Here is a 21,130-nt window from a genome sequence, read left to right on the forward strand (position 1 = left end):
ATTTACTGCACCGAAACTCACTCATAAAACCTTATTATTTATCCTTTCTGCACATCCAACCCATCGATCTGATCGTGAGATGACACAGAATCGATGGGTACATATATTATCACTCTATGATAAGAACTCGCAACTTTATAAACAAAAACAGACATCAAAACATGTGGCACTAGGTAGCTAAAAACGCTAACATGACTTACCTGTGTCGTTGTCTGGTCAAAAGTGGTCTTCAATGGCATTAAAACCATAAAAACGCGGCTGAAGTTAATCCATAGGTTAATCCAATGTGTCTGTGTCCCTTTGAAATGATTTCTGATAATCCATAAGCAATAAAACTGCTTTTCCGTTTCCAGATGTCAGAGCGAGAGATAGGTTCACTCTGATGCAATCCTGCATGTGCAAAGCCCCCACCTTTTTTACCGTGTGTGTGGAGAAATTCCCCTTCGATTCTATTGGCTCTAACAGTCATAAAGAGATGTCAATCACCAAAATCGACCAATGGGTTCCAGAGAAACGGTAAAACCCCCATTTCCACCCAAATCACCTCAGAGGTGGAGTTTGTTTTGCTAAACCTCTCTAAAAAGGTCAAATGTCACTTGTTTTGCATCAGTCTTGATACAGGGTACTTATTATATGTTGGACTTTGGATTCCTAAAGCTTTTAGTCTACCTTACCATCATCCAAGGGTAGTTTTCACTATAAGTAAAAAATAATTTTTGGACGGACACTATAATTTACAGTTTTTTACTATGTTCAATCTGAATTTTCTTTAAAATAAAAAACATCTATATTGATTCTGACTTTTCTTCATCCAACTCACAGGTTTATCATTACTTTGAGAAAAAAGATTATTAATTTAACCCTTTTAGAAGGGAAGATATGGTCATTTGTTCTGGGAATGTCATTTTCGAGCCTGAGACCTGAAAAACAGGCTCAGGGCTTAACAGGTTAATGTTACTTAATGTTAAGGCTAATAAAAATGACAAGGCTAAGCCGGCTGTAATGCTAACTAACGTGCTTGCTACTAGCTAGGTAGCTAACTTGATCCAGCCTCTCCTGGTCCTTTCATCAGACGGGAAGCGAAAGAACGAGCAAGACCCATTGCTGGTATGATTACAACCTGGTACTAAGCACACAGGCATCTTGTTAAAGTTATCTTATCTTAGCTATCTCTATTTTAGTGGAGGAAAACAATTGTGACATCAGTTATGAGTGACATCACTTACGCGACTCTGGGATTTGTAGTCTTTCTAGTTGCGTATTTTTCATAGTCTTATATTTCAACAGTTTTACGACAAACTGTGACTTTTTTGACATGGAAATGATTTTTTAAGATTGACAAACATCATATGTGTAATTCATGGCACAATTAAAACTGGATCGAAAGATACGTTTTCTCTCTCCATTGACTTCAATACATAATTTTTCCGTAATAAGGTCCCATGGACCGGAAGTAGATGGGCGTGACTTCGCCATTCTATCAGGGAGTGAGACTGTGTTGCACTCAGAGACAGTTGTATCCCACAGGCCATAAGACTGTTAAACACCTGAACTTTTGAAACAACATCATAACATTAATCTGGCTGCTATTTAGGAATTATTTATCTAATATATCATTCCAATCACTTGCACTATTTCACTATTTCACTTTTTTACTATTTTTCTTTTTGCATTTACTATTTACTTGCACAATTGTTTGTTCTGTTTATCTGTTTATTGTGTTGCACTGTTGGAGGAGCCTGTGACCTAAGATTTTCATCGTCATAACTACATTGTAGCTATGCACGTATGACTAATAAAAGCCTTGAAACCTTGAAACACATGGCTGCGCATCACCACCGCTAAACTAAAGGCGGCAAATCTTTGGCCACTTATTAGCAACCGCCATTTTTGTGGCACATAGAAGCTTCTGATATTTACCAGTGGGTAACCAACACATATTTCATGCATCTAACCAAAAACACGTTCAAAATACAGTTCACTTTGAGACTGAACCAGATGTGGTAAAATGCTAACCCATTTTGTGGTTTCAGGACTCATTCCTGCACCACTCTATTGTTAAGACATTAATAAAATCTCCAAAAAAGGAATCAGATTTTCCCCTTCTTCATCTCTTCATGTTTCTTGACAGACCACATCCAGAGTATGTTTTCAATCTGAATGGAAAGATGTGGTCTGGATCATTGGATTACGATGCCAACGTAATCTGATTTGATCGCACCCACCTCCAGTTATTGCGCGATGGCATAATCAGATAATAATCTCTCAGTTTGAGAGTTGTAACTGGAGCCTCTGTTTATGTGCTGAGGGAGAATATCTTAGCCCTGCCTCTTCTCAATAAACAGCACAAACACCCAGACCAGGATTCATTTCAGTTACTTTAAATATTTACAATTAAACAGCAGGGCATCTGGGAGATTTCTTCTGGTAGCTTCTAATCATCATTAGCTCCTGTAAAATACAATTCCCCTCTAGAGCTCTGTGTCTTGACTAAAAGGATTCTGCATAATGAATTGTGTATAAATAGTGCATGCCTGCTATCTTAAAAATCATATTAAATTGCAAGTATCCATATAAACTGTGCTCGTTACATGCTGCTTTGTAAAATGTACCATCGGTTAAAAGTTGAATTGAGTTGAACTGACTACAAAAGTCATTCATTATTTAACCACACCTTCTCTATTCCGCTGTATATCCACAGAAATAGCCTTCTGATATAGATATAAAAAAGAGTGGATTTTTCACCAGGGGTTCAAGAAATCATGTTACACTTGAGTATTGGGAAATTATATTTTGTAATATTGTACTGATTCTTAAAAACATATATATTTTGTATTATTTAGTTAAAAAGATACAGTCAGTGTGGTCAATGTGATCTGTTTGCATACAAAATGTTGTGTGTATGTTGTGTCATGATATAGGGGTGAATGGTGACCCCTATATCATGACACAACATACAGCCTGCTCTCCACTATGCATCCGCGATCCATCCTGCTCTATTTCTTAAATGATAGAAACATTTAAGGTACAGCGTGTGTTGAGTACAGTGTTCACCATCTAATCCAAACCTAACGACCCTCTGTGTCTCAGGTCGGTATAATCGATGACGACATATTCGAAGAGGACGAGCACTTCTTTGTGCGCCTGCTGAATCTGCGAGTTGGCGACGCAGAAGGCATGTTCGAGAGCGACGAGGTGGGAGCCGCCCCCAAAGGTCGATTGCTTGAGCCCCTGGTTGCCACGGTGACCATCCTGGACGACGACCACGCCGGCATCTTCACATTTAGCGATCGCATGGTGCGGGTGAGCGAGAGCGTGGGCACCATGGAGGTGACGGTGGTGCGCAACTCAGGGGCCCGCGGCACCGTCATCCTGCCCTACAGCACCGAGTCCGGGACCGCCAAGGAGGGGGAGGACTACGAGGAGGCCAGAGGGGAGCTGGAGTTCAACAACGACCAGACCACGTGAGTCACACTGATGACAAACAAATGTATCCCAAAACATTTTACATTTTTACACATTCGCATTTGAGAAAATCCCTTGACATCCTTGGTCTACTGCTGCTGGTCAAAAAAAGTCACTGTGTTACAACCTTAGACCCTCACTTATCACACTACCCTTTGCATAATGGATTAAATGACTCATTACTTTGTAGTGCACCCAATTCTGCAATTTCTCTTGGGTCCACTTCATATATTGGTCTCATCAAGAACAAACACTCATCGACCCTGTTGAGTGCTGTCTACACAAAGTTATTGAGCAGCTGCTGAAGAAAATTGAATATCTAGCAGCTAAAAAGACCCTGGTAGAGACCAAAACAGAACCTAAAGCAAAGAGAATATCGGACTTGTATTCCCAGGCAGACAAGACCTAACAACACGGTGGCTTTGTGTCCACTGAATACAACAACTTTATAGGCAAGGCAAGGCAAGGCAATTTATATAGCACCTTTCAACACAAGGTAATTCAAAGTGCTTTACAAAAATGAAAGACATTAAGAAAATGGCATTTAAAACAGTAATTAAAAAGCAAAGATAATAAAATAAACATTAAAAGAAAGAATACATGTAACATAAAAGTTACAGTGCAGTTTAAGATAGGAATAGCTCAATTAAAAGCCGCGGCAAAAAGAGTTGCAGCGGACCTGCAGGTTTCTGGGAGTTTGTTCTAGATATTTGGATCATAATAACTGAACTTCTCCAGGTTTAGTTCTGACTCTGGGGACAGAAAGCTGACCAGTCCCTGAAGACCTGAGAGTTCTGGATGGTTCATAATTTAGCAGTAGGTCAGAAATGTATTTTGGGCCTAAACCATTCAATGCTTTATAAACCAGCAGCAATATTTTTGAAATCAATTACAGGAAGCCAGTGTAAAGACTTCAGAACAGGAGTGATGTGATCCACTTTCTTAGTGAGGACTCGAGCAGCAGCGTTCTGAATTAGCTGCAGCTTTCTAATATGGGCTCAGAACAGTCTCATAATACACACATGCACACAGAAGGATTCACACTTGTATTTCCGGATCCACACTTGTGTTTTTCAATGCACACACAAATGTGTTCCGTTTCATATACATGTAAATAAAATCCAAATACAGAAAAAAGTTTTACATATGTATTTTTGATCCTCACATATTTGTTTTCCGTTTAAAACCTCTGCACCTGCACACCCGCTTTCTGTGCATGGATCGCTGTGCATTCGTGTGTGGGTTTTTTGAGACTCCCCTGACGGTGACCCGATTCGTACTTGTAATTTTTTCTATCTATAGCCAATCAGATGTCTCCTCAATTCTAAGCCAATCACATGAGCGCGCCCCCACGAGGGTAGATTTCTTGCGTTCATAACGTAGCGCTTCATGTACGCATTTTGCGCTGTCCGGAGCTGACAGGTCCATGGAGCCTGCCTGCAGGCGCTAATCTCAGGACACTTCCACTCTCAGTACATTGCCACTTTCCGAACCATTAATGAATGCTTGTGTACACAAAAACGGCAGGCAAAACCGTTTTAAATGTGTGTTTCCTGTATGGCGAATACAGCTGCTTTATTTATGTCTGTATGAAGTTGTTGTGAGTGTGGAGGGAGCAGCTACAGGTTAGCTTAGCCTAATCGATCAGTGCACTACGAAGCCAGTGCTAGACAGTGAACTGTCAACGGGGGGGAGCCCCGCCGGTCATTATCGGCCGATATTCACTCTAAATAGTTTGATCGGTGCTCTCTATAAAGGCCGATCAGGAGAGCTGGATCTGATCGATATGGACATAAACGCAAGTGAAGTTTTAGCGAGCTGCATGAGAAACTGACGGGCTGTCAGGAGAGAGGGAGGGAGAGAGGAAAAGAGATGATCCTTACTCCCGTGTTATTAGCCATCCGGTCATAGTCCGGTAATTACTTGCTAACGGAAACTCTGCTACACAATTCTTCTTCTTCTTATTATTATTATTGAAACATGACCGGTAAGTTTCAAATTTGTCCGGTAAAATAAATTCTGTCCACCCTGCTCCGGACTTCGCAAAATGCGTATATGAAGTGTCATGAACGCAAGAAATCATACCCTCGTGGGGACGCGCTCATGTGATTGGCTTAGAATTGAGGAGACATCTGATTGGCTATAGATAGAAACAATTACAAGTACGAATCGGGTCACCGTCAGGGGAGTCTCAAAAAACCCACACACGAATGCACAGCGATCCATGCACAGAAAGCGGTTTGTGTTGCAGGTGCAGAGGTTTTAAACGGAAAACAAATATGTGAGGATCAAAAATACATATGTAAAACTTTTTTCTGTATTTGGATTTTATTTACATGTATATGAAACGGAACACATTTGTGTGTGCATTGAAAAACACAAGTGTGGATCCGGAAATACAAGTGTGAATCCTTCTGTGTGCATGTGTGTATTATGAGACTGTTCTGAGCCCATATTCTAATAGATTTGTTATTGAGACCTGTAAAGACACCATTACAGTAGTCCAGTCTACTGAAGATAAAAGCATGGACAAGTTTTTCCAAATCCTGCTGTGACATTAGTCTTTTAATCCTCGATATATTCTTAAGGTGATAGTAGGCTGATTTAGAGCAATAATGTGTGTGTTAGTCTGTGTTCTGTAGTTCTTCTGTCCGTCATCACCCTTAACTTCTCTCCCATTCTCATCTTGCCTCATCTTTCCTCTTATTCATTCAACCCTCTTTCCTCCTTTTCACCCATTTTAGCTTTGTCTTGTTTTCCGCTCTCTTACTTCATCCTTGTGTAATCCTATACATTATTCATTATAGCTAAAAAGAGGGGAGTATCATTCACACTTGAAATGGTTTGGTTTTGACCCCAAAAGTCGATGTCCCCACATCGTTGCACGGCAGGAGGGAATACTAATGGAACTTGGATTTAGGATTTGATTTCTAGTCAAGAAACCCTCGTTACCCTCGATCATTATAGAACCACTACGCTGCAATTTGGCTCCAGATATTGAGTCTGTTTCTCTGTGGGCCTTGTCAGTACACTCAGCGTTAGACTGGAGAGCTTTTAGCTGTGATCTGTTAATCCATAGTGTGTTTAGCTGTATCAGCTGACCAGAGACTAACCTTCTGTTATATCTCTCACAGGCTCCGCCCTCTACTGGACTCTATGGGTACTCCCCTCGATCCTATCATGCAAGCATTCATCCACTGAGACTTTCTAGACGTAGCCGGCCCCTGGGCGGGCCTACCTGAATGCACACGCATCTCACCGCATAAAAGGAGGCCTCGCCTCCTTACTGTCATCCCTTTCTCTTCAGCAAGGCAGTGAGATACAACTGAGTGAAGAGAGAAGGATACAAATATAAGACAACGAAGAAAATGGACTCACCATTGGAGCGCCCCTCGGGAGTGCCCTTCGTGTTCGCCATTCCAGCGGACCGGGCGGAAAGTCCGAGCGTCGGGGAGAGGGACGACGATGACGACACCTCGTCGTCTGGGATTTCCGGCGACCACCAGGAAGGCCAACAGCACAGGTCTGCGCGACAGGACTTCCCGGCGGTGATGACTATGGCGGCAGAGCGTACAGGCTTGCCGTTCCCCCCACCGCTGCCACCAAGGCCGGTGAGCCGCCTACGTCAGGGCTTCTACGGCCTGGCCCGCCCGTTATCTGGCGGTGTGTGGAGGCGATGTGGCGACAGCCACTGAAGGCGAAGGCTCTGGTGACGACATGGGCTGGAATCCTCAGGGTGCAGGGCCACTCGGACACGGAGTGTCCCGGTGTGCCCCCACTGGATGAAAGCCTGGCGGCCCATCTGCTTCCCAGGCAGCCGGGTGGGCAGAGGGGAGAAGACCCCTGCCCCCGCTGCCGCGTGACTGCAAGATGCTTGAGTATCTGGATAAGATATTCAGGCTCGGGGCGCAGATGGCGCCCCGAGAGTCCTCCATGTCATAGCACACCTCCGCGGGGTAAGCGCGTCAGGGTGTGCTCTGTCAGCCGCAGCCTCTTTTCTCTCCACGGTTACGACCGAGGGAGAGGTGAGTGAGGCGCAGCGGCTACTAACCAGAAAGCCGGTCAGAAACAGTGAGATGGAACAGTGTTGTTGTGGGACGACAGCACGTGTATACATCGGGGCTGTGCCTGTGAGAGATATAACGAGGGGTTACGTATGGTAACCCTTGTTATCTTGGTGTGTTGGGAGTGTCGCTGATTACCCCTCAGCAGGACACCTCCGCCCCCCCGCCTGAGGGCAGGTGTGATTACTCGGACCGCTGCGTGGGCCAGATGAATAATCTGGTCCACGGTATGGCTACCACAGCCGGTCGTGTGATGTCCCTGGCCACCGTGGCGTCGCGTCACGTGTGGCTAGGTCTGACTGCACTGGCCAAGAAAGACCGAGACGATCTCCTTGGGGCCTCCGTTGCCACGGAAGGGCTTTTCGGATCGATATCCTCGGTCACCCAGCGCTTCAGTCGCCTGGAGGGAGAGAGGGTGCAGCTCAGCCGCATGCTGCCGCTGGCTCGCCCTCAGGTCTCTCCGCAAGGGAGAGAGCGCCCAGCGGTGGTAAGGTGGTGGTCCCTGATGCTCGGACCTGCCAGGTCCGCTGGAAAGGCGAACACGAAGGGCACTCCCTCCTCGAGGTCCTCCATCTCCACCACGTCGAGCTCTGGGTCCTCCACCGGCGAGACGTAGCAACGCTCATCCCGAGGGGAGATCCCGAGGTTTTCTCTCAGCAGAGGTTCAGGCGTTGGTGCAAAAACAGGCAGTGTCTGCTGTGTGCACGCAAGACAGAGAGGGGGGGCACTATTCCCTGTACTTTCTGGTTCCCAAAAAGACAGGCGAATTCAGGCCCGTTCTGGATCTTCGCAGTCTGAATCTCCACATTGCACGCAGAAAATTCCGGATGTTAACTATAAAACAGTTACTGGGACTGCTGCAGCCAGGCGATTGGTTTACAACCATCGACCTGAGGGACGCTTATTTTCATGTCGAGATTGCTCCGAAACACAGAAAGTATTTGCGTTTTGCCTTACAGGGGGTGGCCTGCGAGTACAACAGGCTAAAGTTCAGCTACTCCCTGTCTCCACGCACATTCAGCGAATGTGTGGCCACAGCGCTCCAGCCACTGCGCGGCCGTGGCATGAGAGTTTTCTTTTATCTGGACGACCTCATAGTTATGGCCAGGTCCAGGGAACGGGCAATGTTTTATACAGCCCACTTGATCCTACACCTAACCAAGTTGGGTTTGGTGATCAATTGGAAAAAAAGCACCCCCATACCTCACCAACAGGCGCTGTATTTGGGAGTGGTGCTCGATGCAGGCAGGCTACGCGCCACCCTGTCAGAGAGAGACACACGGAACAGCTGTTTGTGTGCTTCGGGGTTGGGGTAACTGGAAAGGCTCTGTCCAAGAAACGCCTGGCAGGCTGGCTCTGCGAGTGCATTGCACATGCCTACGGACAGGCGGGGAGAGCCTTCCCCACGGGGGTCCGTGCACACTCAACACGAGCCATGGCTGTGTCAACAGCCTTATTTAACGGCGTAAGTCTGGAGGACATATGCACGGCGGCATCTTGGTCAACACCAGGCCCCTTCTTAAAGTTTTATCTCTTGGACATTTCTGGCTCCTTTTCATCGTCTGTGCTTGCTGGGGCAACGCAGGACTGGTGAGGAGGGAGGGGGTCAGTGGGCATCTGACCCCCTCCCCGGACGTAATGCGCTTACGTTTTTCCCCGGGCCCCCGGCCCCGTGGGACGTGACGCGCACATGGGCCCATAGGGGCTGGAGGACTCTTTTTCCCCTGCTTTAGGGCAGGAGGGGGGAGTCCTCCACGTCATAGCACACCTCCGCGGGGTAAGCGCGTCAGGGTGTGCTCTGTCAGCCGCTGCCTCTTTTCTCTCTATGGTTACGACCGAGGGAGAGGTGAGTGAGGCGCAGCGGCTGCTAACCAGAAAGCCGGTCAGGAACAGTGAGATGGAACAGTGTTGTTGTGGGACGACAGCGCGTGTATACATCGGGGCTCCGCCCACTGTACCCATAGAGTCCAGTAGAGGGCGGAGCCTGTGAGAGATATAACGAGGGGTTACGTATGGTAACCCTTGTTATATAAACACAGGCGGAGCCCTCTACCTAGGGGCACTGTCTGTCCTATGCTGCTTGCTGAAGAGAAGTAAGGGATGACAGTAAGGAGGCGAGGCCTCCTTTTATACGGTGAGATGCGTGCGCATTCAGGTAGGCCCGCCCAGGGGCCGGCTACGTCTAGAAAGTCTCAGTGGATGAATGCTTGCATGATAGGATCGAGGGGAGTACCCATAGAGTCCAGTAGAGAGCTCCGCCTGTGTTTATATAACAAGGGTTACCATACGTAACCCTTCGTTTCTGTTGAAGTTTGAAGAAAAGCTTTAATAAAGCAGTTACTTCCAGCTTGGTAGAGGAATTATTGAGCACTTGACACTGAAACTGGAAGCTGCTCTTTTTTAAATCTGCACACATGGATGATGCTTACAGTTTATTTTACCAATGACTGCGGATTTCTTCCTTTCCTTTTGAACTGCTTCTCTTCTGTGATCAATGATTCTTAGCCTGGGGGGGTTACATAACATTGCCTTTAGTAGGTAAATAATCTTCCTTAAAATAAATGTAATGCTGACATTAGCATTCAGCTCAAACCCCACTGTGCCTGAGAGCAGCCTCACAGCTTCTAGCACCACTACAGACTGCCAACCAATGATCATCACTGTAATTCTCACCATGAATAAAGGAGGTTAGCATCAACAGTGAAGATGATTGATATACTGCATTGCCTTGACAAAAATGGATAATAATAATAATAGCTTGTTGTGCTGAGCAGAGAAAGAATTAGATTAGGAAATAAATAATAAGAAAAACAATGCAGTTAAAAAGTTGAAAGGAAATGTGTTAAAAGAACATTTCTACTTGCCCCCTGCTGTGTGGAACAAATACACTTTAGTAGTTCAAAGGATTTAGATTTCTATTGTTTATCAAATCGCTCTCTAAGTAATCCAAGCGATATCAGTAGTTTCTGTAAGATATATATGTAGACTCCACCATCCCCTTGACATTGGTTTTAAATGGTTGGTAAATTGGTGTGGACAGCCCTTTACACTTGTTATGACATCTTGGTTTGAATAAATACAATAGGTGCATATCTGTCTACCGTTTGTGAGGATTTCAGATACTTTGACACGTAAATCTGCTGGTCATGCAGCGTGAGATTTACACATTTTCTTGTTGTTTGACTCTGTATGAGTTGAAGTTTGATTAGGTAAACTTGAAAAAATATATGTATTTATGTAAATGTTCAAATATTATTTTAGATAACATCTTCCACAGCATACTGAATATATATGAAATTGTTAGTGAGAACATCTTTATTTTACACTGGTTGGTTTTTTTGGTTCTATGCTTGTGCAGCACATGTGTCAAACTCGATCGGACTGCTGCCTGTGTGATATTGATTCCAGCCGCTCTGATCTGATAGAACCTGGCAGGGTCGTTGAGTCACAGAGACCTGGATCAGGTGAGACAGCTGCTGAAGGGTGGTGGGGGGTGGATCGATCTAAAGTCTGTATCTGTGACCATGGAAAGGCTCTGCTCTTCAGGGGAAATGTATTCCAGTTTGTTCCTCCAGTAGTTAGAGAGCCCAGTCAGCATATCTGAGTATACTTCACTCTCAAACCCTTGCACATCTCTGCTGCTGGACGGACTATTGTCCCTCAGCTGCAGCACAGCTCCCTCTCTCTGCCCTCTGTGGCCTGGCTGCCTGATGACATGATGAACAGACCTCCAGGATTCTGACAGTTACACTCTCTGTGACTGCTTCCTGCTTCTGCAGCTGGGTTCTTTAACCTCTGCTCACAGCTCAGTGAAGTGAAGGTTTGACCCCTGACCTCAGCATGTCATGTAGAATCAGAGTGAAGACTTCTGCTGGGACTGTTGGTACAGCAGTCTGACATGTTTCTGTGCTTCTTTCTCTTGATAAACACACACTGAAAAAACTGAACCGTTGACTTTATTAAATGTAGCACGTCAACAGATTTCACATAACTGTATTAGGTTAGTGTGGTAAATGGCTAAATGTGTGTGAAGCAACTGCTGTACAGTCATATAGTACAACTGGCTGCATCGGATAGCAATAATCTTAAGTTGAATATTATTGCCCAATATTTTTTATTTAAACCTAATATTATTGCTTTCAATTAAACTAATACAGTTATGTGAAATCTGTTGACATAATACATTTAATTAAAGTCAACGTTTCAGTTTTTTCATAGTCTAATAATTATATTGTGACCTTACCTGAACCTGAATAAATGAAGGTTGACCGCTGTATAATGCTCATTTGATTAAATCACCAGAATCGATAAGGCAGATAAGTGCTGTCCTTAAGTAACTAGCCTGTAAATTGCCAATTGTGGGATTTATAGTCCGATGTTTCGTTTGTTTCAGATGCTGCCAGTTGTACTATGACTGTACTGTACTGTTGCTTTGCACACATTTAGCCATTTACCACACTGACATACAGGTATTTCACAGTTTGTTATGGATGCTCTGCATATCTTCCATCGCAAACTGTGAACCCATGTGTTTTGATTGTACCTTGGCAATAAAATAAAAAATGCAGGCGCACAAAAAAGCCCTTTAAAAAGTTAATTTAGGCCTTGTAACTAATTCACCAGCACCTACAACGGTCAGATCTTGCTTGAAGGGAATATATCTGCACTTGTTGTTCAGAGTTTGAATCTTTATGGTTTTTATTGTAAGTCGCTTTTGATAAAAGCGTCAGCCAAATGAAATGTGATGTAATGTCGGTCTGGTCTATTGGTTTATTGGCTGTGAACATGATCGCCTTTGAGGAGTTTGTAAATGAAATGTAATGGCAGAAGTGTGGTGAGAGCAGTGATGTAGTGCAGTTAATATATTTCAGCAGTTCCTCATTGCTGTAACTGTCCTGCTGTTTTATTATCATCCTCACCTCCACTCATCATCTCCCTCCTACACTTCTGTCATCTTCACAGAACACTGCCCTCCAGTCAGGGGGGCAATCCTTTACTTCACTGCTTTTCAGTTTGTCTTGCCACGGGTCCACCCTCCCTCTGCACCCCTCTAACCAACTTGACTCTTCATCTCTCTCCCCTGTACTGCTCCTCCTCTTCAGGATATCCCACGCTCCATCTTCATCTCTTCTGCCTAGTCACTTTTTCCTTTTCTCCTCTCAGTTCCTTTGATTTGTGTTGAGCCTGTAGAATAGATGAATAATGTGTAACAATATGCACAGTAAACACATTATTGTACACAGGTGTAGGAGATTGACTGCATGTAACTTCAGCAAACAGAAACTATTTGTTTGATATTAAATCATTTAAGATCATTAAAACATTCTTGAGAGGGAAATTTGAGAACTAATTATCTGTAATCTAGTCTCATAATTTAAAGGCTTCTTCCGGAGTTCTTGGCCCTGTGTACATTTATGTAATGCTTTATCCACAGAAAAATTACAGAATCAAGTTTGTTATAAATGCTTATGGACTACACAAATGAACTATTACACAGAACAATAAATTAGGACTGAATGATGACTATAACAGTGACATTTTTTTTAATGAAACCTGTTTAGACCTGAATCAGTATTTATAGATATAATTGATGTTGACCGATGTAATTGTATTTGAATAGATTAGTGCATCCTCCTGCAGTGATTCACACATCAGCTGCTCCTGATCAGAACATCGTGTGTGTTACCCTTCCTACTGATACAAAGCTTCACTGTGTGTGTCTGCTGGCAGTGTGTGTCTTTGTATGTGTGTACAGGACTGGATGTGGATGCTGCCCTGCATTCATGGAGGATTGTTTGTCTGTTTACAGAAATGCAAAATACTTCTAAGTTTGTCGTTGATTATTTAGTTTCTGTGCTTGTGTGTGTGTTTGGATGCAGTCAGACGTTCCAGGTGAGGATCATTGATGATGAAGAATATGAAAAACATGAGAACTTCTTCATAGTTCTGGAGGAGCCGCGCTGGCTGAAGAGAGGGATCTCAGGTACGTCCCTACAGGATGTTGCTGTGATTCATGTCAGGATTTCATTTGACCTCAAGGTCAAACTTGACTTACCACAAACAAATCAAGAGGAGTAAACAGGAAGTTCTCATGGGAAATGACCTGGACACAGACAAATACTATAGCTTTTCAGAAAGTCTCTTTCCATTGCAAACAAATGTGTATAAAGCTGCAAAAATATAATTAAAAAGACATTCCTTTAAAGCAGTTTTCTTCAGCATGAAAGTAATCCAATATCAGTTGTAGGTACATCCCTGGGCACATGACAACATGAACAGTTAAGTTACAGAATAGCAAATTGGGCATACTTTTTAATCATTACAATTTGCCAAAATGTAAACCAATGGCACAAAAATTGTAGCCCACAGACAACTGTTTTCAGAATACTTCCTAAAACCCCTAAATTATGATAACTGTAGTTTCAAAATGTAGAGCCCACTGATTATCACCCAAACTAAAATTTGACAAATAATTGAATAGTCTCACACGGCAATATCAATGTTTCTGTTGACATTATTTAGATTAAGAATGTGTCATCAACATGGTGCTCATATCTCAGTACTGACTCTCCTTCCTTCATAAACAGATATTCACCCTGTTACAGAAAGCTGTAGATGGACAGGCCAAACATTCAAAGCAATTTGAAATGGCCAATCCATTAATCTGCTCTGATATCATAAAGCTCAGGAAGAAATAATTGATTATGAACATTAAACGACCAGACCACTGGGCAACGTGGGCTCATATTATATGAATAGTGATCAATATGTAGAAACCGTTGTTGTTATGTACCAACATATCAAGGGGATAGATATTTTTATCTAACTTTGTGTTTTTATTGAGGATCAGCTTTGAGTACAGATGTAGTCCTGGGGCCTCATTTATAACGCCTTGCGTAGGATTCACGTGGGAAGGTTGCTTACGTAGTACAAAGCAAAAAAATAGGTACAGACATTTTCCGACATTTTCCGATTCACAAAACATTGCGTACCGGCGAGGGATGTGCGTACGGCACTCCCTACGCCCGTTTCCCTTTATAAATCACAATCGACTCGTAACGCCCATATTTGCCTATACATAGTCAAAGAAACGCCCATTCATTCATTCTGACTGACTGCATGAAGAAGATCGCAGGAAATGACGACAGAACAGCTAAAAAAGACATCTCACACCGTGTCAGATTTAGGTTAATTTGGGGAGGTGGAGATAAATCATATTGTTTGGTGGATGCAGTTTGAACCAGAGTAGCAGCATGGAGGTCGGATCGTCACCAAAATAAATAAATAAGTGGTCCGAAAAAAGTTACTGACAAAGAAAATACACATAACCTTCCTCAGGCAGTGTGTTTGTACCGGGGACAGGAGACCCCCCCTTGATGAGAAACTGTAAGAAATGATCGGGGAATCCCTCCGGAGTGGAGTCATGACGACTGGATCTGAATTATTTTGTTGTATTTGGTGGTTTGTGTTCCAGCTGTCGATCAGCAACTATATATCCATAATCCACCAGTTAAAGGAAATACAATGTGTTGTGTTATATTAGCTGTACAATTTACCACATATGGTGTTCTTAGTTTCCATACATCCTGTGTTTTACGAGCGACTTATCAAGTCTTGGCAAACGGCATAAAACACGATTAAACGTGATAGTATATAAAACCATGCTCGTATCTACAACCTATAGAAATGCAAAACGGCGTCAGTTTAGACGTAATTCTGTCCTCCTGCTTACCGCATCATGTATGAGAAAACATTTCATAACATTAACACAACATATTCGAGGTGGTTTTAAATAACATATCCGTATTTATTTATTTCTCCAAGTTATGTTTTTGTGTGCACTGAGGAGTCTCAAACAGGCGTTTGTTTAATCATTTTAAGATTGGCTTTAATCAATGTTTGAAAATTAATTCATATTTGATAAATGAGGTAACATTTTATTGATGGTATTATTTCCACATATTTCTCTCCATTCTTCCTTCTGCCAACGGTGTCACAGTTTCTCGTCTCTCCCGTTTGTGTGCTTAGTGCGTACGCATGGGTTAGAGTTTGCGTGGAGGACCGCACATTTTCCCGTCAAGTTAGTATTTTATAAATCGCAAACATTGCGTAGAAACTGGCGTACGCAATTTTTTGAGCGTATATCCCTTTATAAATGAGGCCCCTGAACACCACATACATCTGCATATTTCACATATCTGTATATTCATTAAACTATTCTGTTAAAGTGAAGAACTTCTAAAACGGATGACAACATTTAATTTAAGGGTTTCTCTATATTTGTCAAAGTAAAAGATATTTAAAAAGGATTTTAGTACTGATTATCAAAATGTATTCCTCTGGTTATCGTCACATAACCATACAAAAACAAAACACAGCTCATGTACTTTTTATTTGTATCCCACAAAGGTTTTTTTTTGTCAATCTTAATGCTTAAATGTAATATAGAAAACCACAAGATATATTAATCTGTATTAACATCTTAAAGGTCCCATGTCATGCTTTTCCGGTTATTACCCGTCCCCTTGTGTGTTATGAAGGTTTTTCTGCATGTAAACGGTCTGCAGAGTCACAAACCCTCAAAGTACACCCTGTAGCGAGTAAAACTCTAACACAGAAAAGACCTGTCTATGCTGCCCCAGAACGCCTCGTTGGAGATTTCTCTTTTTCCATTTTTTTCTTCCTGGTGTAAGTGAAGTAACGACGACCAAATGGACCAATCCGTGGAGCTCACACACACACACTCACTCAGCCTTATCTTTTCTCAGCCGTGGCTCCGTGGATCTTCCCTCACAGTTCGCCACACACTCACGTGTGTGTGCTCAGGCTGAGCTCCACGGTGTCTCGCAGACCCCACACAGCAACCAGGAAACGACACCAGTAACCCAGCTCACACTGTCCGCTCCTCGAGCCTCAAAGGGCGGAGCAGCGAGCCCCGCAATGTCCCGCCAACACGGCACCCAGACCCCACGCAGCATTCTCATCTGTTTGTCATTACTGGTGTCATTTTCTGGTTGCTAACAAACGCCATTGTAACACATAAACACTGATGTTCCGCTGTAACGGTGGTGGACTAATCAGAACAGAGTGGGCGAGCTGACCAATCAGAGCACAGTGGGCTCACAGGGAGGGGGGGGGCAGGAGCTCCAACAAGCCGTGTAGGACAGAGTGAATACACATACTATACAGAGATGCTGTATGAGAAACCAATGTGAGTTTGGAACATTGAACAATGTAAATCTATTCTAGTAGACCTCAACAATGGAATTATGATCAGTAGAAATGGCCATGACATGGGACCTTTAACAAGAGTGCTTACTTTACAATGTAAGTGGAACTTCGTAATGTTTCATTGCTCATAGTAGCACCTGCTGAGTAACAAGATGAAATTTGTCCAAGTTTAAATTCTTGCTCTTTTAGTTTGTCTGTTGTGTTGTGCTGCAGCATGTGGGTTTCCTTTTGTCTTTTATTGGGTTTGTTTAGCTTTTTAGCTGCTTCAATTACAAACACACTCACCTGAACCTCCTCCTTTCTTCTTTGTTGTGTTTCGGAAAAAAAGTCACAGATGAAGAGAGAGGAGTGTTTATTTGGATTTTGAAAGCTTGTCTTGAAGTCAGAGAGATTAAAAACCCCAGCTGTCAGACAGAGGCTCACTCTGAGAGTGACGCTGCAGCTCAGTGATCACACAGGAAGTCTCTAAATAGTGTCTGTGAGTTTGCACTTTCATCACAACATGTGGAGTGGAGTTTGATGTATTATTAGATGTTGCTGTTAGGCAGAATGTGTGCTATTACTAACTGCCCCCCCCCCCCCCTCTCTGTCCTCTCTACAGCGCTGCTGCTCAGCCAAGGTAAGAGCATCTGATATTCCTCGTCCTGCAGAGTGAAGCTCCTGGCTTCATTTCATTTGTCAGGAAATCTCAGTAGGGCTGAGGATAATAGTTACAAGTCAAACATTCTTCAGCTCTCTTGTTTAGTCCGACCAACAGTCTTTATTAGAGCTTAATTAACCGAGAAAAGCACCAAATCCTCATCCCCGGAAAACAAGGAGCAAGCACATTTTTGCAATTTCTTCTTAAAATATGACAAACAATTATTCAGTTTATCAATATATTTGCTGAATATCAAACTAATTGTTTCAGATAACAATCTGAGGCTGAGCCCAGCATTAAAACGGCTTCACATTATCACAACATTATCATCACCCTAACCTCCGCTGCAGTATTTGTGAGCTGTAGTCTGACTCATCACAGCATCAACACATTCAGAAAGAGAAGATACAAAAGGCGCTTTCACACCGGAGTACTTTTCCCCCCGAACTAGGCCAATAGGGGGGGGAGATTTGGTTTCCCACCATAAAGGATCTGGGCCTATAGTCCCTAGTTCGCACAAACCTTTTCACCCCCAGATCCTCCCTGCTAGCGAGGTAGTACTTTCCTGGGGAGGAAATGGTTCGTGGGTGTGTCGGCCATGCTAACAATTTCTGATTGACTGGGCGAATTGCAAACCACGCCCCGTAAAACTCCGAAAGGTTTTGTGAAGCCGCCATTTTATTTGCTCGCATTAGCATTATTAGCATTAGCATTAGCCCAGCGCACCAACGGAGAGAGACTAACTTATGGCAACACAAAAGAAAACATGGGAGCGGTGGAGTGATGAGGAGGTGTCGGCGCTTCTGGCAATTTACTCGGAAGACGCGACCCAGCAGCTTCATTTGTCAGAAGCATTTTGACGGGTGATTAATCGCCGCAGCGAGCGTTACCTGCCACTCTGATCCACTGACCCACCCCTCACACACACACACACACACACACACACACACACACACACACACACACACACACACACACACACACACACACACACACACACACACACACATTCTTACACAAACAGAAAGTCACAGATAAATGCGGCTTCATTTGCCTAATCCTCCCTCTGGGACTTATTCCGGTGAGAACGCGATCTACTAGGACAGTTCCAGGGACTAAAGAGTTCGGGGGGAGCAAGTACCGGGGACAAGTACCGGCTAAGTACTTGGTGTGAAAGCGGCTATTGAGCCTGACTCAGTCATTCTGTTTGCAAGAAAAGAATATTAAATGCACTACAGTTCATCTGTTTCACTTTTCACAACATTTTGAAAAGACATAAATCCAGAGTTATAGCCACAGAGTCTGTGGTTTACGAGGTTTCAGCCTGAATGACTCATTCTTAACACCATTTCTTCCTAACTGGGGACTTTACTTCTATAAGTGGTAATAACAATGAACCAGATCTGAACCCAGTCCCCTGAGGTATGACAGGGAGAGCCACTCGGGAGCAGAGGTTATTTGTTGTTCATGTGATCTCCGCTCTGTGAATGTGAGCACAGCACAATGGAACCGTTCGGAAATAAATATTTGCAAATGAGTTGGCTCCCACACACTGAGCTGAGTGTATGTGCTGATCAGATAGATCCTGTGTTATGACTCTACAAACAGCCAAGGCTTGTAAACCTACAGCAGCTGCTTCTATACTATGATGTCAAATATTTACTAATATATCCATATAAAATATATTTGTAGTATATTTTTTTAAGGTCATTCTTAAACATGAGTAGTGATTTGCAGATGGGGATTGTTTGGGGATTGAACAGAGGAGGAGTGAACACTGAGTCCTGGATGTGTTCATTCATTTAGGGCAGCTGGATTTATAATAAGTCTTCCTGCAAAGGAGAAGAGGGTCACCTCCCTGCTTACTGGCATCCCACTGATTTAAGCTCATATTAGTTTTGAATGGGAAGTACTCTTAGCATATGACAAAGCAGAATATAGGTCTGAAATACGTTTTTCCAACAGCAGCAGGGGAACGCCAAATCCACAGGAAATGAGATCTGCAAATTACAAACCAACCCGCAGCCAGAGAGGTTTTTAGTACCCAGTAAAGAAGATTTATTTCCACATTGAGCACAAGTCACCAGCATCATATTATGTCATTAAAACTTTCACAAAATTCTAAATGCTTCTTTGAGGACAAAGCAGCTGAGCAGCTTTCTCCTGTAAATGAGTGGCGATGAGGCAGCCATGAAGAGTGTCAGCGAGCAGGTGGCCCTGAAGCATCATGGTCCTCACTAACAGGGGGGGGCACCTCTTCAAAGCCTGTCCTCTCGTGAAGGTTGAAAGACGCTGCTCGGAGGTGGAACTAGTGTCAATGAATACTGCAGGGACGGTTTCCATCTGATGCTTTACTCCTACTGTACTTTTATAATTACACACACACACACACTGTCTCCAAAACTCCACGTCTCTTTATTTCCATCCTTCTCAGCAGAAAGATGAATGAGAAAATGAATGAATGGCTAGAATCTCTTTGTGGACCACGTAACCTCTCTTTTTGTAAAGAGAAGAGGCGTTTGAATCCCTGATTAGCTGAGTTTCTCAGTTCATTCTCTAAGAAGAACTCAGCTACTTGCATAGCAATGGATCAATACCACAAACTGGCCTCCTGTCAGCATTAATCCCCTCTCTTTTAAGTTGCTGGGAGCTCTCTATCTCTCTCTCTCTGATACTGTATCGAGGGCCAGGAAGAAAGCGGGGGATCGATATGAAGAGGCCCAAGGTTAAGCTTTGTGTACAGTGTAGCCTCACCTCATAAGTCTGCAAATCATTTGAACAGGAGAAAGAGTTCCAGCTCAACAGAATGACCTTCCCTTACAATTGACTGTATTTTTAAATATGTTTTGAAGGAAACACATTCTCTCCTGGATTACTTTTTGGACACATGGTCAATGTTTAAACTTTTTGAAAACAATTATAACAATGCAACAAAAGCAGTCGGTTAGGTTTTGCCAAAGATTGTGTGTTGTTTTTTTTTATTTGACCTTAGTTTTCATGCAGGACACAAACAGCGGTGCACCTTTACAGAGCAGCAGGAGGCCCCACAATATCATCTCCACCTGTGAGCACCAATCATACTGTACATGGTCAAATATGTGCTCATTTTATTTAGCAAGAAATGATAAATGTAGTATTTGCTTCCCTCTGCTGTATGTCATTGTGAAGTGAATAGGGGAATATAAGGACTGTTGGTCAGACAGAACGAGCCACATGAGGTCCCCCTGGGCTCTGTGACATTGTCTTGTTTTACACATTTGATCTGTTCTTTGTATCTGATTTGTTATTTTCTGTTGGCATTTTAGCAATACAATTCACCAACCTGTCATCCAACTACCTGTCATTGGTGTATATGGTGCAGACAAAAACACAGTTAAAGAAGATAGAAAGTACGAAAAAAAAGATGTAGATAAATGATTTATATGAATAGATAGATATACCAAAAGAAATACGTACAGTATTCTCAGAATAATAAATTAAATATGTACAGTATTGTTCTGAAAAGTGGAAAGCTGTGCAGATGTTAAGAGAGGTAGCTTGTGTACAAATCTATCAAATATTCTGAGGACAAAATATTCTGAATACCGTGCAGTTTCTATTGACACACCTGCTCTCTTTCTGTGTCTCTGTTCTATTGTTCTCTTTGTTGGGCTGTCACAATATCACATTTTGACTCTACAATTATTCTGGCACAATAAATTCACAATAGCAAATTATATTAATGCTATTA

The 21,130-nt window shown here is 43.1% G+C and overlaps 1 protein-coding gene across 1 annotated transcript in view; it reads left to right on the forward strand.

The window, feature by feature from the left end:
* Positions 1-21,130, forward strand: part of LOC117484322 (sodium/calcium exchanger 2-like) — a 289,186-nt gene that overhangs the window by 258,562 nt on the left and 9,494 nt on the right. The window contains exons 11-13 of the mRNA XM_034132798.1: positions 3,091-3,464; positions 13,409-13,512; positions 17,362-17,379. Coding sequence (XP_033988689.1) covers positions 3,091-3,464; positions 13,409-13,512; positions 17,362-17,379 — 496 coding nt within the window. The remainder of the gene's footprint in view (positions 1-3,090; positions 3,465-13,408; positions 13,513-17,361; positions 17,380-21,130) is intronic.

This window comes from Trematomus bernacchii, unplaced genomic scaffold (assembly GCF_902827165.1).
Source record: "Trematomus bernacchii unplaced genomic scaffold, fTreBer1.1, whole genome shotgun sequence".
NCBI lineage: Eukaryota > Metazoa > Chordata > Actinopteri > Perciformes > Nototheniidae > Trematomus > Trematomus bernacchii.